This window comes from Aulostomus chinensis, chromosome 11 (assembly GCF_037954235.1).
Source record: "Aulostomus chinensis isolate RoL2024-O1b breed Wild chromosome 11, RoL_Achi_v1.0, whole genome shotgun sequence".
Classification (NCBI taxonomy): domain Eukaryota; kingdom Metazoa; phylum Chordata; class Actinopteri; order Syngnathiformes; family Aulostomidae; genus Aulostomus; species Aulostomus chinensis.
The window spans coordinates 24383594-24396110 of record NC_141330.1 but is presented as its reverse complement, the minus strand read 5'-3'; the positions used below and the strand labels follow the sequence as shown (position 1 = coordinate 24396110).

The 12517-nt window shown below is 37.9% G+C and overlaps 1 protein-coding gene across 4 annotated transcripts in view; it reads left to right on the top strand.

Moving 5' to 3' along the window:
* Positions 1-12517, top strand: part of vps13b (vacuolar protein sorting 13 homolog B) — a 327627-nt gene that overhangs the window by 19996 nt on the left and 295114 nt on the right. For 2 of the 4 annotated variants that reach the window (XM_086219123.1, XM_086219124.1), the window contains exons 4-5: positions 8062-8085; positions 9881-9998. In XM_086219123.1, coding sequence (XP_086075249.1) covers positions 8062-8085; positions 9881-9998 — 142 coding nt within the window. The remainder of the gene's footprint in view (positions 1-8061; positions 8086-9880; positions 9999-12517) is intronic. The other 2 variants (XM_086219125.1, XM_086219127.1) reach the window with 1 other exon arrangement.

Below are 12517 nucleotides of genomic sequence, written 5' to 3'. Positions count from 1 at the left end.
CGAGGAAGAACACTTGGCTGGAAACGTCACTGCAGCATTAAACCTTTCAATGGGAGCTTCACTGTTTGCAAATTTTTATTATCTCCCTTTGCTTGATCATGTTTTTAATCCAGCAACTACTAAGGGTTGTGCATGTCTCATTTTGTATTCATCTTGCGAAAAGTATCTTCAAATGGCATTGTCTGGAGAGGAAAGGTGATCACAAAAAAGAGCTTTAATCAGGAATGGACTGATTTGACTGATTTTTGAGGCACAAAAAGTTCAAAATGAGGGTGCAGAGAGAGTGGGGATTACTTAAAAGCAGCAAGGTGAGATGCCACTACATGGCAAAGCGCAAAGTTTTCGAACAATCTTACCAGGTCAAATCTGAACTGAGGGCACAGAAAATAAACAATGTAAGAGTTCAATATAATGAGATTTTTTTCAGTCTAAAAATACTTGAAACCGCCAACAAGTTAAAAAAAATTCAAGCTGCTACACCTTTATAGCAAGTTTTTCTAAAATAAAGCACTTTATTTTAAGATGCAGATTTTCAATGTTTATTTTGTTTTTCTGTTCAAGTACAACCCTAGTCATTAAACTATTAAAATAAGATTTTTTTTAAAGGGAAATACCAGTTCAGTGTGAACACAAATACTGTTCAAATGTTTTTGAATTGAATCCGTTAATGACCACATAGATGCAACTTCAAGGCTACTTCAATTCATAGCGCTAAACCACTAAAGTCTCACATTATAATTACCTTGGCAGAAGGAAAATTTCTCTAACTGGACCTCTTTGAATGTTTATTAATACCTGTGCTTTACAGCATAGATGAGATTCAAGGACAACATTGAACATATGCTTGGCTTGTGGCTATTTACACTTAAAGTGGTCTTATGTCAGTTCAAGTATTCTACGACAATTGCAGCCAAGTGTGTTCTCTCAAGGGAAGATAATGAAAGGACAATTATTGAACAAAATATTTAAAAAAGAAAAAAACCTCCAGAGAAGTCAGAAGTCCTTTTGTTCCTGCTTTAGTCTGGTCTGTAACTGTGATCCTAGTTTTCCTTTGTTGTTTTTCTGGGCCTGCTGGAGGCAGATACTAAATGTAGCCAGTTTGACTTTGGTACATTGGAGGTATTTTTGGCAGGGAACACTAGCATGACATCACTAGTACTGTCATTGTGATTTTCCCCGCTTTAGAGTGAAATAATCTTATAATTATGCATTCTCGTTTTGGCAGATGGATTCAAATTTTTTCCATGCCCCTGACCCCTCTTTGATGAACATGTATTTTTGGGCTTCTGAAAAAAAGAGGGCATATGGTAGAAGCATTTGCAGTGCTTTCATTGTAACAGCAGTGATGAATTGTATTTTGTAACGCTTCTCGGCTGTAATAGCGTATACAGGCTAGGGCTGTAAACTAGGGCTGTGATGGTATGGATTTTTATTACCACGGTGAAAAGGCAAAGTTTTTTTGTGGTTCAGGAGTTTTCTGCCCCAGCGTCTTTTTAAAATTGTGGTAATCATGGGATTTACGCTTATGAACCATTTATCTTAATTCTGTCATTTTAGAATGCTATTTATGGGTTATTAAACTGGCTACTGCCTATTTGGCAACCAGAGGTTCTCCAGCGGACCCTAACACCAGCCTTTTCACGTGTACGATGGAACCTGATATTTTGCTGTTATTCAAACAACAAGTGACATGAGTCACATGATGCAGTGTTTTCTCCAGAAGAACTTGAACATAGGATGATAGTAAATTAGGACAACTTGAGTTATTAGGTCTGTTTAATAAGGTGGCACTTCATATCATGCATCATATGGACTCCTTGAACTCTTTCCAGCAAGGAAACAATGAAATATGCTAATTTAAAGAAGTCCTTGCGGTAATGATCTCAACTCTGCAGTAGGCATACATCACTGCAGTCATGTAGTTACCCCACTCAGCCCTATAGTAAGCAAATATTCCAATTTATGAATATATTCAGGGAACACAGGTCATTCAAATGTGAAAATTAAAATTTGACTGTAGTAAAAAGCTACACTGCTATACCTGCTCAACTCGCAATAGCACTCAAATTGATTAAAAAAACGAAATAGGTCAAACAAACAAAGAACAAAGGAAGTGTATGAAAATGATTGGAGAGAACTCAGTTGCAGACCAAGTGATTTTCTGTTCAGTCGTTTTGGTTTGGACACAATTATGAATCTTACCTAATCTGTTTGATTAAAATAATATTGAATAATAAACCAATTTTGAATAATTTGTTTGATCTTGACTAGCCTTGTTCTGTTTCGTGATCAGAACACTAATCATGGATTGAACCGATGTATCATGATTGTTTTTGCAATTGGATCGCCTATTTTCACGTGAACTATAATAAGATGTTTCAAGAAATAATCTTTAATATCTAATCTAATAATTTGCACCTAACCGTATGCATTTAGAGGTGTTTAAGTGAGGGACCTCTCCTTCCTGCAGACAGTGTAGTTTAACAAATGAATTGTGTAATCCTTAATTATGACACACAGCCTACTGTGTTTCTTTTCCAATGGTTGACACCTCATTTTTTTAAATTTATCTATCATGATACAATGCCCTATCAATAATACTGCATATCCTGCAAACAGCATCCTTTCACTTGATTCCAAAACAAATGCATGAGCTTGAGCCAGCTCCAGCCAAGCAGACAACTCGAGGTTGTGGTGTATATACCAAAAGCAGTTTTCATTCTAGCTAAATGTGACACTTTTTTCCAGAGGGGGAACGAAAATTAACACAAATTGAAAGTTCAAAGAAGCTTCTTAAAAAATTCTGTATTTATTTTGCTGTTGTTTTCTGTTGATTTTGTTGCTGTACATTTTATAATGGTGCTTTAAACCACTATTTACTCATCTTTAAAACACAGACATTTTTGTTGCCTTTCACTATGTACTGGAATCATTAACGCTTCAGATACCAAAATTGTAAATGTAGCTATATCGTTTAGTAAACTACTTTTTAAGCCACTGGGCTGACTGAGGACCAGGTGGAGGGATTATAACTGTATGCTGGTCTGGGAATTCCTCAGGGTCCCTCAGTCAGGACTGGCTTATGTGGCCAAGGAAAGGGAATTTGGCGGTCCCCTATTGAACTGCTACCTCCTCGACCGACTTCTGATAAGCAGTTGAAGATAAATAAATGGATGTTCTTTGCAAGAAAAAAATTTTCAGGAACTACTGAAGTTGCACTGTATATGTTAGAGTGATAGTCCACTCAACAAAAAATATACAATTCAGTTAAAAATCTGTGGCACTAGTATACATTTAAGGACTATAATATTTTATAACTGCTGTACATATAATGCATGTGGTGATCTTTTTTTCTCTAAGTGCTGTTTTAATATATATTTAGAGGGGTTTAGAGACCAGATTTTTATCATTAACTTTTTTTTCATTGAGATAATTATTCAGAATGTCACATGATGTGATGTTCATCTGGATACATTTCAGGCTCTAAACCCCCCCCCCCCCCCCCCATTTGGCATGAATCCCAAATGTAAGGCTGTAGCCTTTAAGAGTGGGTCACTTAAAAAATATTTTTGTTGAATATGAGTCTGAGTGCCTTTGTATTATGATGTATTATGAGCTCAGTATTTTTTTTATTGGTATATGATTTTGGTGTCTCTCGTTATCTGAAACTACAGAGCAAAATAATCAAGAACTTTTGCTGTGCATTTCAACAAGTATGCAAAATTCTATCCTTACAACTTCTACTGGCAGTGCCCTTCCTTTTCTCAGTTCTGAAATGAAACCCATGTCTTTAATCATGGTGTAATGGCTTTTTACATTTGTTACAGTTTCATTAAAACCCCATTAGCAGTTAATTTCTTGTTGAGCTGATGGATGTGTCCAAAGCCAAGGGACATTAAAAAAAGGGTAATTTGAGTCAACTGCGATGAGCTCTGTTTCCCTTTGCTTACATTCCAGTGGCATCATCAACAGTGGGTTTGCAGCTTAAGTGCAAAAGAAGTGGACACATACCATCAGTCATTACTGGAACCACACTCATCTGTGACAGTGTGTTTGAAGTCATGAGCTGCTTTTCCTGTCATTTCTTTTCTTGCCTGCTAGAAGGAATCTTTTGAAAGCAAGTGTCATCATCACTGTTAAAACTAGACTAGCTGCCTACATACTTATATATGCACAGCGCATTCCACAAGAGTGGATTGTAGATTAAGGAGATGAAAGATCGGCAGAATTGAATTGCAGAAGAATAAAGCGCTAGAAAAGGACAAGTAGAAAAGATCAAATATGTAAAAATAGTTTTAAAAAAATGTGATGACAAGGTGATGGAACAGAGGTTGTTGGTGCAAAATGTCATGATACACATAATAAGAACACAGTCCTAATTTATAAACAAGCAAAGGGTGTGGATTATATACATTGTATTTTTTTGGCTATGGGGAGTCCAGCTCTCAGTGAACATTCTAAATTTGAAGTTATAACACAGTTGCATTGAAAAACAAACAAAAGAGTAACAGACTCCAGACTACATCTGCTTCGTTATCTGATTTTTGTAAATGAAACAAGACCCAACATTGTGCTTGTTTAATGGGCAACTGTGTTAATTCAATCAGAACTCTGCAAGATAAGTTGTAGTACTTGTTATAGTCTAGATGACAGATCAAATTCTGAGACCTTTAGTAAAAAAGTACTCATATCCTCTAATTGATAACATTGATACCCCAGTATAAAGATACCTAAGTAAAAATGCTGCATTTAAACTTTAAATGCAGTCCTATGCAAGTACTGAAGGAAGAGTGCTAAGAAAGTACTAAGTTTACTTTTCCTGTATTACCCTAGTTGGAAAGTAGACAGAAATCTCTGAAGCTGATATCTGTATTGTGCTGCAGAGACGTTTGAGAAGGAACTCTGGTTTCAATAAATGCTTTCTGTCGAAAGGAAATGTTGTCTTTTTCCTATATTTTCACCAAAATTCGTTGTTTTGTATGATGAAATCACTTGAAATTGTTTTTTTTGATTGGTTTATGAACATGTCACCTTTTTCACTTCATATGTGTTTGTAGGTATGCATCATGGAGTGGTGACATGAGACCTGATCACTTAATGTCTTAATGTATTAAGATATAAACAGGATGCTCTTATACAGGTCTGAATGCACTGCCCTCAGGAGGTATTCAGAATGAGATCCAGTCACTGTGACCTCATTTGGAGGTGGTCTGTAGGAACATCCTTGAAGTAATGTGAATGCCAATGTGCTCTTGGCCACATTGATGGACCATCTCACTGGCTGATTTCCTTAACTAGGCAGATATGTGCACCGATAATTGAGTGAATGGAGGCACATTATCAGGTAAGATTCTTTTGAAAAGCCCTTAGAGATATATTGCGAGTGCTTTACATATCTTGGGCCATTTGGTTTGTCACTGACACGTCAAGAAACAGACCTTGTCTGTTTTGTTTTAATTTCTCTCTTTTCTGCTTTTAATTTCTTCCTTAATTGACACGGGAAAAGCTGCTGCTCTCTCTGGTTTAAAGTCAATGTATCTGACCCAACAAGTCAATGGCAAATTAATGTCAGATGGTGAGTGGTTCTGATACCATCAGGAGCTGCTAGTTAAAAACCATTTTTACATTAATTATGATAATGTAAAACCAAACAAACAAACCTCAACTGAAAAAAAAATCAATTGATACTGACATTAATAAATATTTGCCTTAGTAACCAAGGTCGAAATCTATATAGCTGATGGTGAAATATGTGTTTTTAAAGTTAGGACAGGACAGGGCTAATTGCTGGACCCTCCCAAGGGATGCTGCTGTATTGGCACTGAGATGTTGGACAAGGCCTCTTCATGTCAGACCCAGTGTGTGCGTGTGTGTGTGTGTGTGTGTGTGTGTATGTATCCTGTGATTTGGAGGGGTTGGGGAAGGACTGCCTGCGATAAGGTGCTCTTGGGTTTCCTCCATTTATTTTCTCACTCTATAGGTGTTCGCCCTCCAGTGGCTGTCCTCCAGTCTCCAGGCCTGTTGCTTTGATGACAGCATGAGTCTGCGAGTGACCTGCAGTGGAAAAATAACAATAACATAGTGTTTACTCTCAAATGGTATTCAGTATGTTCCCATTAACTGTGAATTCGGCTAGTTTTAAAAATGCTTGTGTTTTGGTGATTCAAGAGTTACAGAAAAAGACAAGTCTGCTGCAAAATCTGCCAAAAATGATTTTTTTTTAATGGAAATTGAAACCATGACAAATTTATTTTGTTTTTTTTTTGCCTAAAGACTACAATGACAAAGCTCCCCCAACCCCACCCATTTCATGTATTATTCACGTCACCATTTACTTGTATAATTCCATTGCAAAATGAGGACTTTATGAATTTCTTGTGTCCAAGATTTCTAGTTAGTTCTAGTCAACTGTGACACTTAATGTATTTACAAAGGTTTTAAGTTTTGAGTGGTGAAGTGCAGCAAATGTACATAACGTCAGCCCTCCAAGCAGGGTCAACACATTGCCTTCTGGTCCCTGACTGAGCTAGACGTCTGCTGGAGGACAAAGGTTAGGTCTTGCCTTCCTGTGCCCTAACCCTCAACGGGTGCCCACTTACACCATGAGTAGGGGGCCCCCTCGCCTGTCATTCTCAGATAGGACTTGCTCCTTTTTTGTGTACCTCTGCTCTGGTTTAATCATTTCCAAGTTTCTTTTACTCTTGCTGTCTCTCAACTGTTCTTGGTCTTAAGTGTTTCACTGTCTCTCACTGTTATTTTTTCCACTTATCTCTTTGTCTCTTGTGTGTGTTCTGTTTTTGCTACCGTCATCTTTGGTCAAGAGCTAAGCTGACATGGTTCCAGAGGAAGCAGCCCCCCCTTTTCACAGTCCCTCTGTCTGTTTCTCCTCTATCCCTGCAGCCTTCCCTCCCTGTCCTGTGCCCTGCCGGGGCATTGGAGGTATCAATTTACGGCAGCAGCTGAGGCAGGCTTCAGTTGCCCCAGGCTTCCCTCTGAAACAACATTTTTTTGCCTCTTGAGAATAGCTCAGTGCCCATAGTGACATTGAGCACTTAATTGTGATATACTTGTGGATTTGGCAGTCTTATCCATTAATGGCAGTTTGAGTTGTACCCTCGGCCTGCAGAGCAAGGCATTTCTTTAGGTATATGAGCATCTTCCCTTGAGAGAGTTTCTAATGATGTGCATAAGAAGGATATTGTGATGAAATAAACACCATGAAAATGAGCATGTCATTATAAACATATCTAATCTTAAAGTTAATAAATGGTGCGTGGAATGAGCAACAAATTAAAATCCTATTATTTGTTAATCTCTATTCATTGAGACCATGATGAGATATAATTATTCATTATCCTTCTATTTAGCAAACTGGCACGAATTGATGGACAAGAAAAGCTTACATAGTGCAGCTGTACAGCAAAGAGCTCTTCATGCCCTTGCCTGTTTACTTTACTACAACGATGGACACATGCATCCACAGCTGTAATTATGCAAAGAATGTTTGAAACCTAATCTTCAATATTCACATGAAGCGAGAAAGGGGTTCAACTGTCATCAGTGACAGAACAAGACGATGTGTTTATCGTGTTCAGTACAAAATGTCATTGTAACTTTACTGAATAATATTGCTGTGGATTTTTTATTTTGCTGATTTGAGTATGTGTAAATAAATGTATGTGCGTTTGGCAGCCAAATATATTTACTTTTGACGCATCTCTATTTATATTAATATATATAAGGGGGGACTTCTGAGTGATTGTGCCACAGTGATCCCCATTCTAAATGCTAAACATATGTGATCACTGCCTTTCTTTGTCTAGATTGTCTGACTAACTTACCGCCCAGGCTGACTGTGAAAAGGTTACAGTGCTGCAGTAACCCCTAATCAATGCCATACGGGGGGGTTAACTTACTCAACTCTCCACCTTTTCCCCTACTCCTCTATTTTTAGAATGGTTCTAATTTGTTTGCTGCCTTTTCTTTTTTCCTTTTATGGTGTGCTTTTTCAGTGCAATCATTTTTTTCACTTTTTTTTTTTTTTTTTTAACCATGCTGCAGGTTCAGGTCTACTGTGAATATGAGGTATTTGTTTAATAAAGTAGAGTATAGTGCTTCTAGACAGCTTTGTCCATAGTCGTCATAGTATGTCCTTTGTGCTTTAATTCTGATGTAGATCGCCCTCCCATTGTCTTTCATTCGCAACTGCCAGAGAAGTCATAGAAATTTTGACAAATATTTGTATTCTGGATGATCAGATTTCTAAAATAAAAGTCTCATTCTGGTATGTTGTGAACAATAAACAAGTCCTGTTTCCGCAAAAAATTAAGAAGCAGGACCTTAGTCGTAACAAGGTGAAGTTTTACAAAGACAGTTTCAGTATTGCTAATCAAGATACTCCAAGGTTTCTCACTTGATAGCTTAATATGAGTCTTGTTTTTTGGCTTTCACGATTACAACAGTGTTTAAACATATTGTCAAAGAATTTCAAAACCCTGACTTGGAATTTTGAAATTTGTTCATTTGTGAATTTCAGATGGGCTAAATTTAAGATCACATTGTGTTAAAAGTTACCTTAGATCTCATTAAAGTTCCTTGCTGCTAATCCTATAATTATCAACTCAAAATCTCTCTGTATTTTCTCCTCATGTCCCTTTAATTTGACTCACAGAGTGCCCACTAGATTGACTGATTGAAAACTTTATTTCAAAACATGTTAAAAGAGTAAGTAAATAACAAAGAAAGCAAAACAAGAAAAACAAGCTTATGTATATCCATGTGTACATGTGCATACATGCATAATGCATACAATGCATCAGAGTTCATAAATAAATAATATAAATATCAAGAAAATTACAAAACCACATAAAATAATATAAATAAAAAACAACAACAAAGAAAATAAAACAAACAAAACTGTGCACTTGGCAGTTTGAACTCCTATGTCCAAAAAGGAGTGGGCTGAAGTTGAAAACTTATTTAATCCAACCCCTTCTCCATAACTCATTAAACCTAAATTAGTCATCCAGTTCTTTAGTGGATATAGTATACTACTCTTAATAATAATTCATATAAGATAACATACTATAATATATCACATTATGTTATAGTAATAATCAGTAATTATAAATAACTGTTTTTACTTCTGAATTCTATAAGCTTATTCCTGTAAGATTCAAATGTACTTATTTCATACACTATAAATTGAGATTGATTAAGCCACTCTATAAGCAGAAGCAATAAATAACCTCCTCAACCTGGATCTCTGCTCATTTTGTTTAGCTGCAAGCTCATATCTGAACGGCATGTCCATTTCATAGTCATTCCCACACGCACCCACACAAATACACACAAACCTTTACTTGCATTCCTGGGTTCAACAGCTCAGTCGTCTCTGAATACTGATGACATACACCGTTGTGGAGGAGAGACCTTCACCTCTCTCATCCAAGGACCAAAGTTTATTTACAGAGCCCATGAAGCTGGTTGTTAAATGGGTTTTGGAGGAAGGGTAGTGTGAAGGGAGCCTCAAAAACAGTGGTGTATGGTTGATGCTACCCTAATCACTCATCTGCTCATTGCATACACAGCCAGGCTGGAGGACAGATACTCACCAGTAACTTGATTATTTACAGTAACCAGATAGAGGTCACAGTTGCGTCAGACTGTTGTTGTTGCACTTTGTAATGCGTAATCATCTTAGTTGAAGTAACCAAAGAGTATTTAGAAGGCAGTTGAGCTCGTGGATACCCAGAACTGAGCAGGAGCTATTAAAAAAATACTACTGTAGTACTATTACTACTACCACTCTGTAGAGGTATGTGTGAAACTGTGATTTACAATAGCTGTCCTGATGTTCTACTCTTTTTTTTTTCATCAGGATGACCATGAGAGTTGCTCTAGCTCCACCAGTCGCAGTGTGTCAGACAGCTCCAAGGCTGTAGCCAAACCCCGCCGCCTTCACCAGGCCACCCCCAGTGACCCGGACCTGCCCCCAGGTGAATGATGGCTCCTGGGCCAATGAAGCTATACTACCCCTCTCTCAGAATGACCACAAGGCCAGACACAGGATCAGTGGGGGAGGACACTGACATTGACTGAAGTAGAGATTTGCATCTATGTACTTTATCAAGTGTTTGATTCAATCTGGTCTCTAATAATGAAGATAAAGGTATTTGTGGAATCTAGTGACATAACTTGTAGGGAAATTCACCTCTGATACGCAGTTTCTCAAATTCTGACTTTCAAACCTCTTACCTTGCAAATTGGCTTGGCATTAACAGCAGTCACTTATTCAGAATTTAGAATTTATTGATTCCTGCAGGGAAATGACTTTGTCAGCTTGCAATTGCTTAGATTAGAATTACTCTTCTTTTGGCTTAGAATTGAGTTCAGCGTTCTCTGTCATAATTTTGTTAATATAAATGTTGCTTGCTCTCATTTACCTGATAAAGAAGAAGATATAATGGTAATTTGGTCATGTGGTCTTCAATGAAATAGCATTCTCATTTAGAAATGAGATTATATAGAAGTATGAATCGAGATTGCGATTTGAGTGTGATTAATTGTATTGCCCCAGCATGTAGCAGCATGAAAGTATAAAAGTCTCACCCTATGCTAACACAATCACAACAATTCTTAGGGAAGGAGAATATAATTTCAATTTTTCCCTCAAGATCCCTCTGAAATCTATGCATTACACTGAAAATTAGTTATCAGTTAATAGTTATCACTAGTCCAAAACCTGCAGAGGTCACTAACAATTTCAGATTTAGGTGTTATCTGCATACAGTAAGAAATATTATTTTTGGGATGAGTTATGTATTACTACATTTTTTACCAGTATAAATCAGCCAGAGAGTTTTCAGGGATGTGTCTGGGATAAATCACACAGTGATAGCTCTTATCAACAAGGCCACTTAAACACATGCCTCCTACAGGGCCATGGATTCCACGCTTGAGCACTTTATGGTACCACAGCACTAAAGGTGTCTGATTAAGGCTGGGTAATAGCTCCAGTATGGGGCAAGTTTATTTGTGTTTAGGAAAGGTCCCTCAAATTTCCACTTAATAGACATATACAGTAGACAGACATCACGTGAGGTAGTATATATTCATTTATATTTATGTGTAACTGGCAAAAAACATTTTGATGCAGAAGTAGTGAAGAATGTACAGCCACACCAAAAAGAGGTAAAAGTACTAAAGAGCCAGGTCACAGTATGTTTCCAGAACCTACTCTCACTCCTGGCTGGTTGTATCTGGGGAGGATCCTTTTCCATGCCTGATGTTATGAGATAATATCTCCCCAGCTGTTAAAGCAAGGTGCCTCTCACCCCCCTAGCTCCCTTTGGGCCTGCCTCGAACTGATCTCCTAGCTGTGTGTGTGTGTGTGTGTGTGTGTGTGTGTGTGTGTGTGTGTGTGTGTGTGTGTGTGTGTGTGTGCTTGTGTGTGTGTGTGTGTGTGTGTGCGCGCGTGCATGCTAAAAATGTGTTTATGTGTAAGTGGTAAAGTGTATTTTAGTTCATCTGAGTGTGCGCGCTCTTCCTGCAATGGACCTTCAACCCATTACAGACTGCTGAGACAACTTTGAGGTCAAATGCTGCGACACCTCAATAACGGTTAGGAAGCACACAAATGCCGTAATCCCCCGTCTAATTAAAAGATAGAGGTTAAAAGGTAGACAACGTAAGACTAACCTGCTATGACTCAGGCAAAGGATGTTTTCCTAAGAATTAGATACAAAACAAATCTGTCTGTTGTCTGTAATGTACTTAAAGGATGTTTTTTAAGCATAAGGACACAGCAGTTTTGTAGACACTCATCTGTTGTGCTCATGAGTGCCTCTGTTTTGACATAAATTGAATGAGTTACTTTTCCCCACTGCTATAAAAACTGATGTCCTCTAAGGTTTTGGTAATTGGGATGCCCCCCTTCTGACTACCATCAGTACTTTTATGCCACATTCATTTTTCCTCAAATTTGTTGATCGGATCTAAAGACAGTCCACTTGAATGCTTCAGTCTCATCAGGTAGTGATGTACACAGACAGACAGTGTGTGTAAATAGAGGGTTGGAAATGTGTGTAGTTCTGAGAAATGTATTCAGGAAGACCTTTGTTGGTACTGAACTCAGTGCAAGGTAATGGCTAGGTTTACCTCTTCCTCAGCATCTAAGTTGACAAACCACTGTGTTGCGTCTTCTCTCCTCCCTTCAAAACGACCAAAACAAAACATGGCTTACACAAAAAAGTAGCCACCAGCAATTATCCAGTCATTTGGCCCTAAGCTCTCACATACTGAATGAATTTATCCACCCAGTTCTCCCTGAGGTGGAAAAAAGTGATGTTAATTTATATGCCATGGGACTGGTAGCCACATAGAGACCAAAGACCAACTGCTTCCACCTTGGGCAGTTCTGTGAGTGATTATGTTGACTGCTGACTGTGGACTAGCAGCCACCATTTGCAGAAGAACCACAATTTTCTGTTTTACTGGACAGCTTTGCCCTTATTCT